The 20,842-nt window shown below is 37.6% G+C and overlaps 1 protein-coding gene and 1 non-coding gene across 14 annotated transcripts in view; one reads left to right on the top strand and one right to left on the bottom strand.

Annotated features, from left to right (window-relative positions):
• Window positions 1-20,842, bottom strand: part of LOC126354837 (cyclin-dependent kinase 12) — a 165,016-nt gene that overhangs the window by 113,281 nt on the left and 30,893 nt on the right. For 10 of the 13 annotated variants that reach the window (XM_050004799.1, XM_050004803.1, XM_050004806.1 and 7 more), the window contains 7 exons: window positions 17,339-17,620; window positions 16,657-16,820; window positions 13,015-13,211; window positions 12,697-12,901; window positions 9,268-9,539; window positions 8,326-8,505; window positions 8,003-8,044 (listed from right to left, as the gene is read on the bottom strand). In XM_050004799.1, the coding sequence (XP_049860756.1) occupies window positions 8,003-8,044; window positions 8,326-8,505; window positions 9,268-9,539; window positions 12,697-12,901; window positions 13,015-13,211; window positions 16,657-16,820; window positions 17,339-17,620 (1,342 nt within the window). The remainder of the gene's footprint in view (window positions 1-8,002; window positions 8,045-8,325; window positions 8,506-9,267; window positions 9,540-12,696; window positions 12,902-13,014; window positions 13,212-16,656; window positions 16,821-17,338; window positions 17,621-20,842) is intronic. The other 3 variants (XM_050004810.1, XM_050004812.1, XM_050004802.1) reach the window with 1 other exon arrangement.
• Trnas-uga (transfer RNA serine (anticodon UGA)) lies at window positions 12,241-12,315 on the top strand. The gene has a single exon. It is a non-coding gene; the product is annotated as a tRNA-Ser (tRNA).

Here is a 20,842-nt window from a genome sequence, read left to right as displayed (position 1 = left end):
TATCATGAAAATGATGTGAAATTTTATGGACACCTCGAAAGAATGGATGAAAACTGCTCGAGTTAAAAAATCTTCAGTAACATCACATCATTAAAGTGCACCTGTAACTGCACAAAAAGAGGTCAAAAGGGATGCATAAGAAAATGGTATTATACTTAAAGATGATCCAAAATTAGAAGAATTCCAAAGCGAAGCCATTAGTACAAATGTGAAACCACTAAAAGGGAGTGAAAAGAATAAAGAGGTTCTGGGAAGAAAGAAAAACAAAGGCAAAGAAGCCTAAAGTCCTACACAGTTCACAGCTGGCCAAAATTGGAGGGTGGTGGGGAGGGGGAAGTCCAACAGAATTCAGTACTCGTTACTGGACTGGACATTGATATAGGTATATAACAACTGGAATATCTGTCTTACAAATAGAGGGGATGTGCTTCCTATTGTGAATATTAATATCTTTATTGTTAACACTAACTTCTTACATGTGATGGAGAAACTGTGCAAGAGATTGTCAGAAGTAAGAAAATGAAGAGAATTTGCTCTGTAGATATGTTCTACCTGCCAGCACAACCAATGTACTTACCTATAAGCTTGTTTACAGGCTCAACTCAATGACTCATTGGCTGATTTTTCAACCTTTTCGTACCCAACAATGTAAGAAAAAAATTGCTACTTACCATAAGGATGACACATTAAGTTGCAGACAGGGACAATTAAAAGACACTTACACATGACTGCCAACTCTTGCAAATCGGGCGGTCATGTGAGCATGAGATGTGCTTTCTTTGTGAATGAAAGGTGTGTGTTTCTCTTTTTCTGATAAAGGCTGTGGCCGAAAGCTTATGTGTAAGTGTCTTTTAATTTTGCCTGTCCGCAACTTAACATGTCATCTTTACCACAAGTAGCAACCTATCGTTTCCTATGTTGTTGATTTACTACCTAAAGTTTCCATTGTCTGAGTATCTCATTTATCATTCTTATACATAATGCAGTATCTTGTTATTTAGTGAAGAATACCAGAATGAAATTAATATTCAGCTGAATAAAAAGTAGCTTCATACTGTCTCTTCAGTGTTCATTGGCTCTTAGATCACAGTCTTTCCTTTCACATTACTTTATAAATAGGGACACGTCCATCCTAAACTAATAAATGACACATGAAATAAATTTCAAAATTTATGGACACATTGCACATTGCCTTTTCTTGGCGTCATCATGGAGGTCAACCAATACCTAACATGGGTACAGATGGATGCGCACATGCAATTAGCTCAATTTCTCATACAAAGGAGATTTTTTTATTTGAATATCAATACACCATACTTATGAACCAGTTAAACAGCATTCCAATTTGGAAAATTGTTTGCATTAAAATTTTAAATCACTTTAGTCCTGACAGAGTCCACTGTGACCTTTATCAAGATTTCATAAACAGATCAGAATGCTGGGCAGAAGAGGGAGACAAGGACCACTCAATTATTAACATCACATATAATTTAAAAATTAAATTGAGTTTACAGAAGATTAATGAAAATTCAGTAAGAAATAAAAACAAGTTCATTTATCAAATAAAAACACAATATACTATGGACAATTCTAAAATTACAAAGAAACAAATATCGATTTAATTCTTAATGCTTTCCCGGGGATCTGTGGACATCTTGGATATTCGGGAATCCAGCCGGATGTTCGCGAAGTTCTCGCACGATATTTCAACAGCGTGCCTCGCTGTCTTCTTCAGGTGCTAACTGAGACTGGTCCTTGAGTTGATCAAGTCCAGTATTTATGCCTGGGAGGAGCTGGACATTCCCTAATCGGTCCGCGCCGAGTCAAGTGTTCCATCTGTGGTTCGCGCCCGCCAGACTCTGCTTCAACGGACCCCTCCAGTCGCGGATGTTCCGACTGCCGTCGGCGCCCGTTTTGGCCGTCCTCAACGGTTGTGGTTGTCATTTGGGGTGTGTCAGAGGCAAAGAAGATGGCATACTTACCACATGCCGGACCTATCTCTACCAAGATCAGCAGGATTCTCCAGAAATATGACATCAAGAGCATATTTTGCCCACCCACCAAAATTGGGGCTATGCTGGGGAATGTAAAAGATGACCTGGGGCTACGTAAGCCAGGTATTTACAATATACCATGCCAGTGTGGGATGTCATACATTGGCCAGACCACCAGAACTGTGGACATCAGGTGTAAAGAACACCAGAGACATACCAGACTCAGGCAGGCAACTAAATCAGCCATAGCAGAGCATTGTCTGGAACTTGGTCATTCAATGGATTACAATGACACCAAGATTGTGACACAGACCTCAAGATTTTGGGACAGTGTCATTAAAGAAGCAATTGAGATTAAGGTCACAGACAATCTAATCAACCGTGACTCAGGATACCAAATCAGCACTGCCTGGAATCCAGCACTTGAACTTGTGAAAACTCAACGCAGGACACTCCGGGATTCTGCAAGAAATATAAGTGGAGACCAAGAGAACAGCCGTGAGACAAGGTGTTGGACATTAGAGACCAGATCTGACACACCCCAGATCATGAACTCGACTTCAGAAGACGGCCAGGCCAGGAGCGGACGGCGGAGGGAACACCGGCGACCAGAGAGGAACAATGTAGCCGCGTCTGGCGGGTGCGGACCGATTAGGGAGCGCCCAGCACGCAACAGAAGTGGAAACCGTAGTAACAGTCATGAGATAGAGTACCCAACATCTTAGATCGGGTCTGACACACCCCAAATGACAACCACAACCGTTGAGGACGGCCAAAACGGGCGCTGACGGCAGGCGGAACATCCGCGACTGGAGGGGTCCGTTGAAGCCGAGTCTGGCGGACGCGGACCACAGATGGAACACTCGACTCGGCGCGGACCGATTAGGGAACGCCCAGCTCCTCCCAGGCATAAATACTGGACTCGATCGACTCAAGGACCAGTCTCAGGTAGCACCTGAAGAAGACAGCGAGGCACACTGTTGAAATATCATGCGAGATCGACGCGAACATCCGGCTGGATTCCCGAATATCCAAGATGTGAAATATCGATTTCATAAAATGTAGAAGCCAATTTAAACATTTCATGAAAACAGGTGATCAACAACAGAATTGTGCGCTTTCCATTTTTCATGGTTTAATGAATAAGCCATTAAATTTTTCGCATGCAGCCATGCAAATTCATACAGCTGCATGCCTGAAATTTAATGTATTAACACATACCTGACAAATTTTTGACAAGAGTGTCTGAACGTGTTTTGTACCAAAATTCTAAATATTAAGGGAAAAACTAACAGATTTTTGATATGTGACTTGCTTTTTCTTGTTGTTATTTTATATTGCTGGCTGTTTACTAAATTGGCTTACCAAATAAAAACTTAAACTTAAAAGAAAAAACTGCATTTCCACTACTTATTCATATTGGGTTTCAAAAGCCAAAGTCAAAGCAATTTGCTGTGTAACTGTATGAGGATGGTTTGATATGTACAGTATATTTTCAGGAAAGAAGACCACACTTTTTGTTGTGCCTTCATGGTTTGTAAGCTTGATTATTTCAAGGATCATATAAATAATTTCAGCAGTTTACAGCATACAGTCAATTGTTAATAGCAGTCTGAATTGGTCAATGTGTCAATTGCAATTGAAAATGGAGAAAACCAAGCTTTGCACTGTTATTCAACATTTTCATTTGAAACGCTGGACTACCGCACAAATCAAAACAGAACTGGATGAAGTTCTAACAGACACTGCACCACCAATTAAGACAATTTACTTTTGGGTTAATGAATTTAAACATGGGCACAAAATTACCAAAGATGAAATGCACTCTTGCTGTCAAATTAAGGTCACTACAAAGGAAACCGCTGACAAAATCCATGTTATGGTGATGTAAAACCACAAATAAAAATTTGTGAGATTGTCGAGACAGTTGGCATTTCAACTGAGAGAATGCATAGTATCCTGCACAGACAATTGGATATGAAAAAGCAATTTGCAAAGTGGGTGTAGCATTACTCAGTCACACAAAACCACAGACACAATTCAGCACAACCTATGGTGATGTTTGTTTAATTGCAATCCTCAAGACATTTTGCATTGATTTTGCACACTAGAGCCAAAACATCAGTAAAAACAATAGGCAAAAGGTGTTGAAAGCGCACTGAAGGGGCCATTTTGTCAGCTGGTAAGGTGATGGCTATTGTTTTTTTCGGATTCCCAAAGATTAATCCTCATAGATTACTTAGAAAAGGCAGAACCATAACTGGGCCACATTATGCTTCTTCATTGGTTCATCTGAAACTTGCATTGTCTGTAAGAAGATTAAAAAAGTGCACTTTCATCAGGATAATACACCATCCCACACATCAGCAATAACAAGTGCATGAACTGAACTTTGAATCAGTTCCTCATCCACCCCATTCACCAAAAGTGATAGTTTCCATCAAGGAGTATTTTGCAAAGTTTCACAGAACCTATTTTTCCAGCTGGAGGATCACTGGACCAAGTATATATCCCTCAAAGGAGACTATGTCAAAAAGCAAGGCGAGTTGTTTACGAAACAAAAATTTTTTCCTTGCTTTTTTACCAAACTTATCAAACCATCTTCATGTTCCCAACAATACTTCTTGCCAACTGCAACAACTTGGCTTTATTGCAAAATTCATAAGGAAAATTGAGGCTTTACAGCAAAAATTATAAGAATTTTCTCACCATCACCATTTGAATTTATATTCCTCTTAAACTAACTAGAACCAACAAATCAATTGCTTGATAAAACAAGAAGTCAATCTGCCAATATAAATTACTATCTTAAGTTATGTATTTGAACAAAACAAAGTAATACAATACGAGGCAAGACTGACAGTACACTTAGTTCCATCTACATGTGCAAGTAGTGTCCAGTGAATATTGGCACTGATTTCATCTGAAGAATAACAAATCACCATGAATTAGTCTGATTACTGCAAAAAGTAGCATCCATTCTTGTCAATAGACTGTTAAAAAAGTGCTTATTGACTGGAAACTTTGCTTCTGCAAAAAGTTACAAGCTTTTTTCTTCAATATGGCCTCCATTTTGTTCATTGGCTGTGCTTAATCTTATAACAAGTGTTTGTTCCATTTTCTTCATTGGCTGTGTTTAATCTTACAAGAAGTGTTTGTTGTGTTGAAAAGCAGCAGCATTTTCCCACTGCTGAACTAAATACATTTTTTATTTAAAGAGTTTCTCGACAATATTTGTCTTTTCCTGCACAATTCGATGATTACAAAACCTGCGGTGGGCATTCCTAGCCGTGCAACCCATGATTGACAACACTACAGATAAAAATGACGAGGCACCTAGCACAGAAGTAGAACCAAATGTAGCTCTATCTGAACACTAAGGGATGAATTTCAGTGCAGTCAAGAAATGTGACGGATTTTGTTTTCCAATCACTCTAGTGCACAGTGTATACACTATGTAGTGGCAGCCGGCTGTGAACATAAACGTCACTTCTGACTGCCAGAGAGGAGAGGACTGGTAATGAGAAACAGGCCCTGCTCCCTCTTGCAGGGTAGGAGCCTACACCCCATGTTTGCAAAATCAGGACTGACTAATTGTCACAGCGATCATCGATCTACGCTGGTGTTGTAAGGGCTGTAATAAAAATCCATGATGGTCCAGGATTAGTCACTTCACTCATTTGAAATTAAGAAAGGAATACAACGAGGAAAGCACAAACAAAGCATTCAAGAACAGCTACTGCATAGCTGCTCTTTAGGTTGGCAGAGTATTATTAACAAGATAATTTAGGCCTGGCCTTTAGTGGTACGCAGCACATCCACTGTTTGAAATATCCACAACATAATTTGCCACATTTTCGTGTCCGAATTACACCACTGTTTGGATTTTAGCTAAAAAATGGAAGTGCATGTTTCTTTGTTATAAAATGTTACAAGCTAGGTCCTATAGCTGACTACTATGTTGCATTACACAGCACGTATCTTACTATTTGCACAAAGCAAGTTGGCACTCAGCACAGTGGCTGATGGAAGCAACCATAAACTTATTTCCCAATTTCAGTCATACCCATCAGACACCACACAGTGTCAGCTTAGTTAGCTTGAATAACAAATAGACCATTCATCTGCCCATAACTAGCATGACATCAGAGTATCAAACACATTCATATACTGTTGCATTCATGCACTTTTTGTTTTGCAAAGAGTTTCATACAAACATTATCTTTCCAAACTGGGTTCGCCAGATAATGTAGAATAAAAGTAACAAAAAACTGGTTTCTGCGGAAAACAAATCTATTTTGAAGTCTCTCTAATAACAACATCAATTCGTTAATTTCATGCTTTCACATTTTGAGGCAGAATTCGCATCTATTTTACATATGCGGATTTTTCCAGTGACCTATAAAAATTATTACATGTAGCCTGCAACTTCTCAGTCTGGAAAAAAAGCAACCAAAAAGAAAGAGAGATTGAGAAAAGTACAGACCACAACAGATATTTACAGGCAAGGCAGGCACAGCAGGACTCACTCCATCTTGCATCTTGGGTAGATTTCCATCTGACCTTTGTCAGCCAAATTTTCTCCAGCCTATCCTCTTTATAATTTTGTTCGCACATGAGTCCAGAGCCTCAATATAGTTTTCAAAGGAAAATGTTGACCATTATAAGCGCCACAGTTTTCAAATTTACATGCTATTAACAAACTTTGAATATTTAGTCATTATCAAGCAAAGTTCAGATAACTTCTATGCTTTTATGCAACATGTTGCAGCACATGTAACATACACATCAACACACCAGCAGACATTTCGAGACAGTTACATGATCTGTATCAAATAGGGACAGAATGACTATAATGCATGAGTGAGAACCATGTACAAGCCTATGTACATATAGAACAAGCCAGTAAGTGTCACTTCATGCAACAGTATCAAACTTTTTCTCGTGGTATGTCCACATGCAGACACCCTCTTCCTTTCACTGTCAATCAAAGGAACTTCTGCTTTCTAAAACCTGTACATGTGTTAGTGTCTGAATGTGCTGTCCTGCAAGCGCATTGTTTCTACCTTTTTTAATTTAAGTTTCATTTTGAACAGAACCTTTCTTTACAGCAGTAACAAAGATTTATTTAGAATAGTATTTATACCGAATTAAATGTAGCTGTTACTGACAAGTTCACGCTGTGGACTAGGGCAGGAACTGACCTGAAGTGGAACATACAACTCTAGAATTGGAAATGCAAGAAGGGCACACTACACACTGTTGACAAGGAAAGCACAGTTTAACTTGGGTGAACAATGATGAGCTGACTACAATGTTTTTCAGACCTATGACAGTAGTACGTATCAGCAAGGAAATCAGCTGAATCAAATCTTGCAGTTAATTTCACCCACTGGATAGTAGGTAGATGAAACTATATCGTCAATTATATGAAATCACACAATGTTGTTGTTAATGTATATGCCTGTGATCAAAAAGACTTCAGACAGCAAGAATATTATGTTTAGCTGTTAAGCTCCTCTCTACTAAATTGTTTAAAAATCTTGTAACTCCAATGAATTAAAGATGGTATATGACTATTCAAATCAATTGAATAAAGCTTGCCATCACCCATAATTTGCAATCAGTGCACTAATGTGAGTGGTGCATGTCAACACAGCATCTATTCTGTTGCGACAATACCAATGTTTAAGAGTTAACTATACATAAAGAAGAAATTATGTGAAAAGTGTTGCCTCACATTAAGAATGCAAAGAACAACAAGAACAGCTCAAAGTGCTATTGAGATCGTTGGAAATAATGCTATAATTTTTATCTGAACTGTAAAGAAAGATACAATTTCAATCATTGTACTCATAAAGTTTACTACGAAATGAAATCAATTCACATATTAACTGGACAACTCTTGCACAAACCTACATAAATTAGCACACATACAAAACAGAAAGTATTTCCCATTACAGCCATTAATTAGAACCCACAGTTAAGTTATTTACAATTTTAATTACCTGTCAGACATTGCCTGCTTCGAAGGGGTACAGTTGGCAGATCTGTAAGCATATCAGCCAACAGTTTCTCAGTTTAACAAACATCTAATTGAATAGAAAATTAAATAAAAGAAAATCATAAATTTGGTGACAAAATTAACATTGAAAATAAAAAAACTTTACTATTTTGCAATGAAAACTAAAATCCAAAATTACAGCACTTTGACAACTTTACAATTGTTGTATACAGTTCTTTTCTTTCAACTGCATTTAACATGACAAAATGTAATGCCCACAATATATCAGGTAAGAAAATGGGTTCACAGACATTGAACCATACTTACCCTCCCATTTCAAAGCTCTCCTCAAAAGATTTATTACTCGAAGTCTTTTCTTTCAAGGTAGAAGGTTTACCAGGGGGCAAATTCTGAAGAGATTCTTGCTGTTCACGCAGCTGTCGTCTTCGCTTTTTGCTCCACAATTCATGGCAATCTTGCCACGTAGGTAGTTCAGGCACAGGCATTCTGAAACAGACATTTTACCACTTACATTTCTTTAATTCTAAAATTGTAGCATGGGACTCAACAGACAGCTCCCCAGTCAATAATGGTAAAATATACATAGAAGAGTGCTGTGCTATTACTTACAAAGTAGCAATCCAGTATGAACACTTTTCTAACACTCAAGAAGATCTTTGCTACATCAACACAGGGTGCAGTGTATACAAACTGACAATTACAATGAGTATATAGATTCTGAAGACCTATCGGTGGTATTTCTAATATTCAGAGCAAAATATTATGAGAAAAATATAACAAGTAATTAATAATAAATAGCTATTTAAAATTTGTATTAAAATTATTCCTTGGAACACAAACCCAACTTTGGGCTGCCCATAATAAACACTTTAAGACAAAGAACAAATATAAAAGGGAACAAATATAGATACATGGCCAGCTTATCACTGTGCTCAAAAAATATGAGCTAACTGCTCTGCTATACAAATCATCAATGTTAAAATGTATGGCAGGTATAACAAAAAATTTAAAATGTAAGCCATACTTGTCTGAAATCAGTTAAAACAGAATGCATAAACCTTCATAAATTGTCGTTTCTCTTCTAATTCAACAAATTAAAATACAGCAAAGAAAGAAGGTGGGGGGGGGGGGAGGGAGAGAGAGAGAGAGAGAGAGAGAGAGAGAGAGAGAGAGAGAGAGAGAGAAGCAGGCATATATCTCACATTTTGTTACATTAATTAGAATGCAAAATTAGACATTTTAACTCACTTTTCAGGGCACACATTCTTCAGCCATGTTGATTTGAGAGCCTCTTCAGCTGTGATTCTCTTCTCAGGGTCAAGTCTAAGCATCTTATCTAGCAAATCAAGGGCCGATGCAGGCATAAACATTTCATACTCTTCACGCAAACGCCGCATGTGTGGTTTTTTCGGCTTCAGTGTATGCCACAATGGTAATTTTATTACAGAGGGCCACACAGCTGGTGTTGGTGTACCACAAAGTCTAGAGATAATGTCCAGCTGCATTAGCTCCACATTCCCCTACACACACAAAAATTCTATTTAATGAAAAGTGAAAAATTAAATATTGCATCATTTTTCCTGTAATTATATAATTCATAGGTAAACAACATAAGCCAATATTTCAAACCCTACAAACTGAAATCAACATATGTAACAACTCTGGGTACCTCATACCACTTACTTTTAAAAGGGGAAAAGTGAGAGAGGAGAGAGTTGAAGAAAGAGGAAACTGAGTATGAATAAACACTTTGTTCTTTTGCCTATCTCTCAACATGAAAACAATTTTTGCTTTCATTGCTCGAGACTGACTACTCAATCAAATTCTCAACATTTTTGCAAATGCAGTGGATTCCAGATTATTCATGTGAAAAGTATTTGGTTTGCAGATTATTCACACATCTTAAAAAATGTGGAATGTTTTACTTTAGCAAAAAGCAATAAACAACCTACTGCATGACAATAAGGCTATTTCCATTGTTTAAAGAATGACAACAGTGCACCATCTTCATTGCTATCGGCCATCTTGCTCCGTGTACATTGAAAACAAACTCTGTTTTCTTATGTTAATGGTCATGTACATGTCCACAAAGCAGGTGAAGAGAAATCTGTAAAAAGCGCTGAAGGAGAAATGAAAAAAATAAGTGATGAGATTAAAATAAAACTTAAGACTTAACTGAAAGATTTGAGAAGGGAGAAAGTGCTGATTACTGCACTGGTATGCAGATCGTTCAGGACATTCCAGAGAATAAGCAGAGAACACAAGACTTTGCCAGGAAATGTGATTGTTTCAGTGCAATGTGTGCCACAAAAGCTAAATTTTTTCATGAAGGTCTAAAGTTATTAGAGGGAGAATTTAACACTCAGCTAGACAGTTATCCAGAGTAAAACAAAGTCACAAATTTCACGAACTTACTGGGCAAGGAGAGTGGCTTAGTTCAAATGTTGCGGCAGCCAATTAGTTTCAGGAATGGTTCCGGAAATTTTAGGAACAACATAATTTCAAACCAGACCAAATTTATAATGCAGACTAAAGTGGTCTGTATCGGAAATGGCTACCACCAGAACTCTTGATTTTAAGAGCGAAGTTTTGTGTTCCTGGATATAAGTCGTCTAAAGAACACATTACAATTTTGTGAACCACTAATGCTTCTGGAAACCAAAAGGTGCAACTACTAGTGATTGGAAAGCCAAATAAACCCAAAGTATTCAAGGATATCACAGCTAAGGATCTCCCTGTGCATTATTACGAATAAAAAAGAGCACAAATGGCTACTAAAATTTTCCAAAACTGGTTCGACAAACATTTTGTACTACAAGTTTGGTGATTTCTAGAAAAGCAAAGATTGCCACAGTTGGCCGGTCCATTGCTTGATAATGTTCCTTCACATCTCGTTGAGAGGATTCTCTTATCTGATGTCATCTCATTAAAACTAAGTTTTTAGCTCATAACATGACTACCATTATACAGCCAATGGACCAAGGATTATTATTATTATTATTATTATTATTATTATTATTATTATTATTGGAGGGCACCATGGAGGGTAAAAATCGTAGAGGGAGACCAAGAGATGAATACAGTAAGCAGATTCAGAAGGACGTAGGTTGCAGTAGGTACTGGGAGATGAAGAAGCTTGCACAGGATAGGGTAGCATGGAGAGCTGCATCAAACCAGTCTCAGGACTGAAAACCACAACAACAACATTATTATTATTATTATTATTATTATTATTATGTGGCTTTCTGGGAGAAGTTGACAATTCTAGATGGCATATAAGGGGTTTCTGATGCCTGGCAGGAAGTCAAGCCACATACACTATTTTGATCATAGAGAAAATTGTTTCAGCTGTACAAGAAAGTGATTTTAAAGGTTTTAGTGACAAATAACAGCAACTGTACAAATAATGAATCTGACTGGCAGTTTAAATGGCTCCAAATATGTCAATGAAGTAAATTTGAATAAGTGGCTGAAGATCAATTCAGATGAACCTAGCTTCCACTACATAAGTGACACTGAACTTGTAACTGCTGCTACACAATAAAATAAAGAAGAGGAATGTGAAAGTGGGGATGAAGACAGTGATCTTGTCAGTCATTGTACCACATAGCAATGTGTCTATACTCTTCTAAATTATATGGGCCAAGGATAGGGTTCAGTATAATGACATTACTACAAAAAATAAATAAATAAAATAATTTTGAAACACTGCGCAAAGAAATGTCAACTCCTCTCAGAAGCAGACCAATATCGCAGACAATTTTAAGAAATAAACAAACCTACGGTACCTATGCACAGAACTTGAATAAACTTTCGAACAAAGAATAGATGAAACTTCCTGGCAGATTAAAACTGTGTGCCCGACCGAGACTCGAACTCGGGACCTTTGCCTTTCGCGGGCAAGTGCTCTACCAACTGAGCTACCGAAGCACGACTCACGTCCGGTACTCACAGCTTTACTTCTGCCAGTATCCGTCTCCTACCTTCCAAACTTTACAGAAGCTCTTCTGCCAGGAAGTTTCATATCAGTGCACACTCCGCTGCAGAGTGAAAATCTCATTCTGGAAACATCCCCCAGGCTGTGGCTAAGCCATGTCTCCGCAGTATCCTTTCTTTCAGGAGTGCTAGTTCTGCAAGGTTCGCAGAAGAGCTTCTGTAAAGTTTGGAAGGTAGGAGACGGATACTGGCAGAAGTAAAGCTGTGAGTACCGGACGTGAGTCGTGCTTCGGTAGCTCAGTTGGTAGAGCACTTGCCCGTGAAAGGCAAAGGTCCCGAGTTCGAGTCTCGGTCGGGCACACAGTTTTAATCTGCCAGGAAGTTTCGTATCAGCGCACACTCCGCTGCAGAGTGAAAATCTCATTCTGGAAAGAATAGATGTTTGAAAATATCTGTATTATTCATGTTTTTCGATTATTTGTGCATCCTCTCCCCCACATTACCATGTTACCATGAATAATCAGAAGTATACTGTAATACCAACCATACTTTGAATTTGCTTGTGGACACTTAATTACCTCAATCATTAAAGAAAAAATTACACAATTAGACAATTCACCATTGCATACAATAATTACACAAATTTCAGCATTTACAACTACATTTCACAACATGCAAACTGATGTTCAAAATTAAGTCATGACATCTGGCAATTCCAATACACGATTTGTATAATCATACCTGAAACATGGGTTTCTTTGCAAAGAGTTCACCAAGAATACAGCCACAGCTCCACACATCAATTGCAGGTCCATATCGCTCTTCACCCAGAAGTAACTCTGGTGGTCTGTACCACAGTGTAATAACTTTATTTGTGTAGGGCCTTTTCCGATCATCAGCATTATACAATCTTGCCAAACCAAAGTCTGCTAACTTCACTTCACCCCTAAAAGTACAAATAATTTATGTACAATCAAACTAAATTACTTTTCCCCTCATCTAAATCATTTCATGACAACAGTTTTACTTTCTCAAAGTACTTTTAGCTAATGTAATTACCTGTTATTCATAAGAATGTTGCTACACTTTATATCTCTGTGTAGAAAATTCTTCTTGTGACAGTAATTCAGACCATCGAGTAGTTGCTTCATTATGGAAGCATTATGGGCCTCATTAAAGTCAACCATGCCAGACTCCAGAAGACCCATTAAATCATGGTCCATATACTCAAAAACGAGGTAGAATGATCCCTTATCCTGAAAATCAATGACAAAACTCCCATGAAATATGCATAAAATTTTAAATTTCTAACATAATATTTAAATCGCAAAAATCACTCAAATATTTCTGGTTTGCAGTCAAACTGAGAAGTAAACTTATTTCTGAAAATCATCCAGAATTCAGCTTATACTATCATACATCCTACTTTATACAACAATACATCCTAAGTGCCCGTAACACTCCTGGCCTCAACCTATGTTAGTCACTGTCCTCACCCATCCGGCCCCTCCCGTTTCCATTCCAGCACTACACAGCCATCATTCCACCACCACACCCAGTCTTTTTATTTCTCTCCTTTTCCGCAACTTCGCCCCCCCTCACCCTCCTCACCTGTACCCTGCCCTCAGCCTAACCTGCAGCACCTTGCTGTCCACCACCCCCACCATACTATCCCTCCTTCTACCTGCTCCAGTCTCCTCCTTACTCCTACCCAGTCGCCACTCCCATCATCCACCAGTGCTGCTGCTTGCAGTGTGATTTCAGTTGCCTGAGACTGCAGTTGGGCGCGTGTGTGCGTGCGCATGTCTTCCTATTGCCGATAAAGGCCTCAATGACCGAAAGCTATAATTGTGAGTGTGTTTTGTTGTGCCTATCTGCGACTCGGCATCTCCGCTATAAGGTGAATAGTAACTTTCTTTCTCATAATATTGTTACACTCCATCTTGGATTTCCATTGTTTGATTTATACAATTGTATGTAATTCATATCATCCAATATTCACAATTTTAAAACTTTGGCAACAACAAGACAGGTTGTTACTGATGACACAGAACTGTCCTTAAAGCTACACTGCAATCAATGTTTATTAACAGAAGCTGATAACACTTCAGTGTAGCAATACAACTTATTTATGCCAGGTTGCAAGTCTGCATGAGACTCATACAGACACACTGACAGTTGCTAGGTGAGTTCCATTTACTTTCCAAACTGCTACAGTCTTTCAGATCATATTTAGGTACAAAATCACCACCACAGTGCACATAAGTATATTCACTTTATGATCTGAAAACATGTCTATCCTGTCAATCTATACCAAAAGTTCCTTAAAGTCACATTTGAACAAAAACTTTACCCTGCATACTTTTAGTGGGCTACATATACATTTGACAATACCTTCGTAATTGCCCAACATAACACACACTGTCAAAAAGTCATGCCATATAGGTGGCTGTTGTGGGTGAATAATGTTCAGTCACTCCTCATGAACATTCTACACTCTCCTGAATATTCATGAGGCACGACAAAACATATCTATTTATTCATTTCTTTTACTTACTGTATGGTTTCTAAGCACAATATTAATTATACTACACACAGTAACAAGTAATTGACAAACAAAAACATCTACATTTTTAATATAGTCAGTTGCACCATTCGTTGACATCAGGAAATTATTGAAAGATCCATGATAGGCCCTGTTGGGACATTCTATAGCAATGTGATGAACAGTTTGCATGCCTGTTCCAAAATCTCATTTTACAGATGAAGCCTTAAACCACATGTGAAGAGAGTAAATGCTTCTGCCACAATTGGTGCATATTCTGTTGAACATTATCCATGTTGTGTGTGGGTGGTGAAAGGCAGAGGTGCTTCTTTATCATGCAGGCAAGTTCTGGCAATGTGGAGGACAAGCCTTTGCCCAATCTCATATCTATGAGCCTGTTAAGTTTAACTGAGATGTGTACAGCTCCATGGCTGTTTTCATGGATGGTTTTCTTGGTGAAAGACAGTTGCTTTCTAAAAAAACTGTGTCTTGATGGAGGAGCTGCAGGTTGCCTTGTATGTGTTTAAACTCGTGGAGTAGAGCTACTATTCATCAAGACCCAGATGGTGGAATGTGGCTCAATATACACAGACATCCAACAGGGAGGTTGATCTTAGTGTACCACTGATAATACTCACAGCATTGTTCAGTTGTGCAAATTGTGTGTGTGTGTGTGTGTGTGTGTGTGTGTGTGTGTGTGTGTGTGCGCACGCGCACACTACTAAGCCACACAGGAGCATCAAATTTCGCAGTAGAGTAGATCAGTCCAAGTGCTGAAGCATAAAGGGTTTCAACAGCAGAAGCCCTGGGTTGTTCCAAACAGCTTATGTAGGATGATGTTCATAGCCCATATCTTCATAGTGGTGTTTTCCAGATGCTTCTTGTAGGACAGTGTCCAGTCCAACGTAGCCCGTAGACATTCTGGGTGTAGATTTTGGTGAAGTAGTGTGTCACCAAAATACACTAGGAGCTGCCCATTCAATGGGCTGTTGCACAAATGAAAGCAAATCATCTCTTTCTTGGTGGCGTTTGGTTTTAGTCTCCATCTCCGAAAGTATATTCCCATTATCACCAGATTAGATGTTAAGACGGCTTCTGCTTCTTCAAAATTTATATGTCTCACTGCCTGCAAACAGTCATCAGCATATCCAAGCTTATGAGATCTAGTTTCAATCACACTGGATATGTGCAGGAGTAGGGCAAGGACAGATCCCCAAGGCTGTCCATCATTTAGCATCTTTGACGAGCTTATTCTGTTGCCTAGCATGATCCGGGATGACCATCCAGCAATCATATTATTAATTAGTTGGACTTCTTTCCTGTATGGGGTTATTTTAATGAGTTTGTAGCCACGTCTCCGAACTGCATCATCTATAAACCAAGTGATTTTTTAAAATGCTTTTGAAAGCCTTCTTCTATGCAGGTCATGAGCGATATTATCTGATCTGTAGCACTTCTTTCTGAATGAAAACTAGAACACAGCTGGTGTATAACAGCAGATTACATAGCATTACTTTTAGATAATATATGGTGTACAGGACAATTACAAACATATTTTTAAATATGTGTAATTCATGCCACCCATTAAATATATCGAGTGTATTTTTGTTCATATGGGATTTAAGGAATGTTTGACACTGACTGACTTGAAGAATCTGCCTGGAAATCATAAAGTGAACACAGGACAGTGTTATGAGGTTTGAGCCTGAAAATGGTCTGAAAAACCAATGCTGGGGGGGAAAAACTAAACAAAAAAATAGTTCTCACACAACTGTGGGTATCTGTATAAATTATGAGTTCCAATAGTTTATAATATATGTTTGTATTTACTGAACTCTGCACAATATAGTACCTGTTTTCATAGAATATATCATGTGGTATTTTGCAATAATATTTCACACAAATCAGCATAGGGAAAAAATGAACAATACAGATTATTATGATTTCATGCAGAGTGTCATTGATAAACAAATAACACCACTTAAAAGCATGCAACATTCATTCAGAAGAAGAGAAAAGTGACATTAAAACAGATGTAAGATGATTACTTTTGAATGACAGATTTAGTACTACCCAATCACAAATTAGTTTTAAAAGAAAACCCCAGAGTATCTATATTTTTAAAAATTCTTCTAAATACATTTGCGTGCATATACCTTCCTGAAATCCAGGGCATCTTGTTTGTCAGTAACAATCTCTCTGAGATTAACTATGTTTTTATGATTGAGCTGACGTAAAATTTTAATTTCTCTGACAGCTGTGATAGGAAAACCTTCTTTCTCGTTCTCAAGTCGCACTTTCTTTAATGCAACTAAGTCACCTATAAAAATAAAAAAATATATACAGTATATGTATTCATCACATAGGAATAAATTTTTCTTTAAGCAGTGCCCGATACTACAAGTCTGTGTAATCTGTTTATTTCCACGGCTGCCTTTTGTCCAAAACTTTTCTTTAAATACACAAAATGTTGTAATCGTAGTAAACAACGTATAGCATTAGCCAATTTTCCTTTTTCATTTTTTCTTTTGTTGTAGACAAATTAAATGTTTTTACACTATTTTAGATAAATCAGTTTTAAGGCACACACATATGAAAAACAAATTTGTTATTTTGAGGACAAAACTTTAAAAAAATTTACAAGATAACAAATCAGCATTGGTAAGAATGGAGAGTCAACCAGCAACAGACTTACACATGAAAGACAGAAAAAGAGGAAGATAACAATTATTTTTTTTAATACACAAACTAGAATATAATTTCATAGCTTACAATTAATAGCTACATATTGTTACAGGACTAACATTTCAGCACAGAAAATTACAATAGCAAACATACCTGATCTCCTGTCTCTTGCCTTGTACACCTGGCCATATGTCCCTTCGCCAATCTGTGCCATTACTTCAAATACGTCAACACATCTTTCACCCCAATCTTTGCCACCAGTTGCTGACATGGTCGTGTTAGCAGTCTTCACTCGGCGGCGGTGCAAAATTTTGGGACGCTTCAGCTTGGGCCGCGGCAATGTTTTGCTTGGCTTCACCTTTTCTACCATCACGGGTGGTGGAGGTGTTGCTGGTGCATCTTCCTCTGGGCTAAGGTCTTCAGAGTCCATAACGACTGTGAAAACAAATCTATTACAAGATGCTTTCCCTGAGTTTTAGTTTATCTGAAAAGAAGAGTACTTCATGCCACAACCTGAGCTGAAGTGTGAAGCAATCCTGTCGCTTGAACTGGACACTCAGTTCTAAGAGGTGCACATGTAAAGTAATTGTGGAAAAGTTATAAGCAAACAGAGTGAGTGTTTTACTCTGCTGGAGAGTGAGTGCTACTTTGAAAGTTCCTGGCAGATTAAAGCTGTGTGCCAGACTGGAACCTACCCAGAGTCTTGTCTTTCATGGGTAATAAGTCTTAGTGACTGAACTATCGATGCAGAACTGACAACTCATTCTTCATTCTTACGGCTTCTCCTCTGTCAGTACCTCTCAATACTTCCCAACTTCACAGCAGTTCTCTTGCATACTTAGGAAGCTATAAATGGAACATCCTGGCAAACAAAGTTAAATTGATGAGGGTGGACACTGTACCATGCACAACAAAATTTAAATATCTCCCCCAAGAAAAAAGGAAGAAGATGAAAGGAAGAAGCAAAGTCCTCACAATAAATATTCCACTGATGATATCGATAAACGTACTCCTAGGAAGCAATTTCTAAAATGTTCTGAACAGATGAGGAAATATCAGTTCCTTATTGTCACACAGAACAGAGCTACGGGGGCTATCAAAGATACTCCCAGACAAATTATTCTAAACATTGCATTCAATTTCAAAAGGTATCAGAATAAACAAGTGATTACAGATGGACATAGAAACAATGGAAACATTGGAAGAGAAGGAGCAGCGATTTTAACAATAACAATATTATGAAAAGGAAAGTCGCTACTGACAAAGGTCTTACTGTCTGAAAGCTATATTTGTGACAGTCTTTTTATTGTGCCTATCTGTGAGTCAGCATCTCCGCTTTATGGTGAGTAGCAACTGTCCTTTTCATAATATTATTACATTCCACCCTGGATTTTTCACACACAGAGTCACGAAAGCACAGCTCATCGCACATGACCATGGTCTCCAAACTGTGTACTTGTTGTGCCCATGTGTGACCCAGTGCCTCCTCTACATGATGAGTAACAATCTATCCTAATCGTAATACTACTGTTATTCCATTCTGGACTACCCATTTCTGTATTTTAACAATACATTTTAATGTCATTAGAAACAGAGCACAAGCTCAGATGAGCTAAGGATGTGAAAGGAAATCTATTGTGCCCATTTCAATGGAAACATTCCGGCATTTTTCTTAAATTTTCTAAGGAAACCACAAAAAATCTAAATCCAAGTGTAGAGGAAGATGATAGAAACTTAAATTCAGAGAGGGAGATGTTGGAAATTTAAAGTCAATAAATTCAGCCATCCACTGGTTTGTTTAGACAACATGTGAAGTTGTACTGTCAAACAAACATGTCCATAAACATTTCATCATTATCCCTGAAGACAGCGACACGAGTTACATTCAAGGTTGTCAAATACACCAATTTAGGGCGGGGTTGTCTCCGTTTTCCTGGAAGAAACCCAACTCTCAACTAAAAGCTCAACTGAATATATAAAAATCTCAATTAGATCAAAAACGATAATAATATAATTGTGTGAGTGTTAAATCAAAAGGTACTATTGTAAACGCAGATGAAGTTAAAATTTCTTCCTTCACACCAAAGAGAACTACGTTGACACACACATGCTCAACAGCTGTTACACTGAACTTCCTCACATTAAGCAGCAACTTAGAAGTTGATCAAAACGACTGATTGTCATTAATGTGCATTTTACTGTTCATAGAGCATTTTTACAAAAAGATTTGGCATCAGATGGCAAAACTAATAAAATGACAAGTTGAAATAACAAGCAAAAGTTGAAACTGTAAACTGAGTGACCCAATGTTTACTCATGGCTTACCAAAGAAATTTTATAATGTTTCCTGCACTGTGTTTCATTCAGTTAAACATATTTATGGTGATGTTTCTGTGGAATGCTGCAGCAATTTATCCTCACTGTTATTTCCTGATTCAAAAAGCTGCAAAAAATATTTAAGTGGACTCATCAAGGTAACGAAATTGATTTCAATTAGTGCTAGGTCCATATTGTAAAGAGCAAACATTTAAGAAGCTGAACAACTCTCATTATCATTGTTTCTCTAGATGTTTCCAACAAAGGACACATTGAAACCTTTCCAATTGTAGTTCATTACTTTTTCATGAAGAAAGTAGCTGTGCAGAACTTCTGTCATTTTACAGTAATGATAGTAAAATATGTTTTTCAACTGCGGCAGAAATCAAAAGCACGGGCACCTTCATCATTCACGAATATCACCCGTTTTTGTGCCTAAAGGCATGCGTAAATTCTGGAAAGAATAAATGTCTGTATGTCAAAACATGAAAATAAAATTCCAACTTCATCGCGGCAACATGTAACTGGTGCTGCACAATATACAGCAAATTGTCTTTGAATTCATGTGGGACCCATTGTTATCATTACAGACAATGAATTCCATTGGTCTTCGGAAACAGGAACTCAAAGCATACTTTTTTTTTTTTTTTTTTGTGGCTGGAAGTTGAATGACAAGATATTTTTAAGAGACATATCAACCCTGTAACTATTTCCGCTACAGCTGTAAAGTGAATAGTGCAGAACTTTGATCTAATCAAATGGTATATCACCTTCCAGGACGATGCCTATCAAAGATGCTCAGCAAAAGTTTTGAGAATGACATTATTCACACATCTCAACTGTATAGTGAACAATATTGTTTATCTCGGATTTATTTGACAGTAAATGGTACTTTGGAACATCTCTGAATCAAAGAAAAGAAAATCAGTTTTATAGTTCTATGACATTCTCAGTTATCTTGAAATTAGTAAATGACCAACATATCGAAACATCAAAACAAGAAGCAGCCAGTTACTTGCAGTGTGTTATACATCACATTAACAAGTTTTGATTTTGAAGAAAATGAAAACAATGTTTTAAAACCATTTTTTATTAATACTGATACTTTGGAATTTTTAAGAGAGACCTCTCAATGTGAAATTTATGTTGTTGAAGATTCGGCATTCAAAGAATATGCGAAATTAAGGACCTTTTTCAAGGATGAAAAAGAGACCTTTTTTAAGCTTAAGTCAAATGAGAAATGGCTGAGAATTTTGCACTGATGTGCGACCTGTATAAATTTCATTACTTCCTCAACAAGATAGGATTTCTGCTAAGGAAGTTAAAAATAAATAGAAATAT

This window comes from Schistocerca gregaria, chromosome 3 (genome assembly GCF_023897955.1).
Source record: "Schistocerca gregaria isolate iqSchGreg1 chromosome 3, iqSchGreg1.2, whole genome shotgun sequence".
Lineage (NCBI taxonomy): Eukaryota > Metazoa > Arthropoda > Insecta > Orthoptera > Acrididae > Schistocerca > Schistocerca gregaria.
The sequence above is the reverse complement of the archived record's forward strand: the minus strand, read 5'-3'. Positions and strand labels throughout refer to the sequence as shown.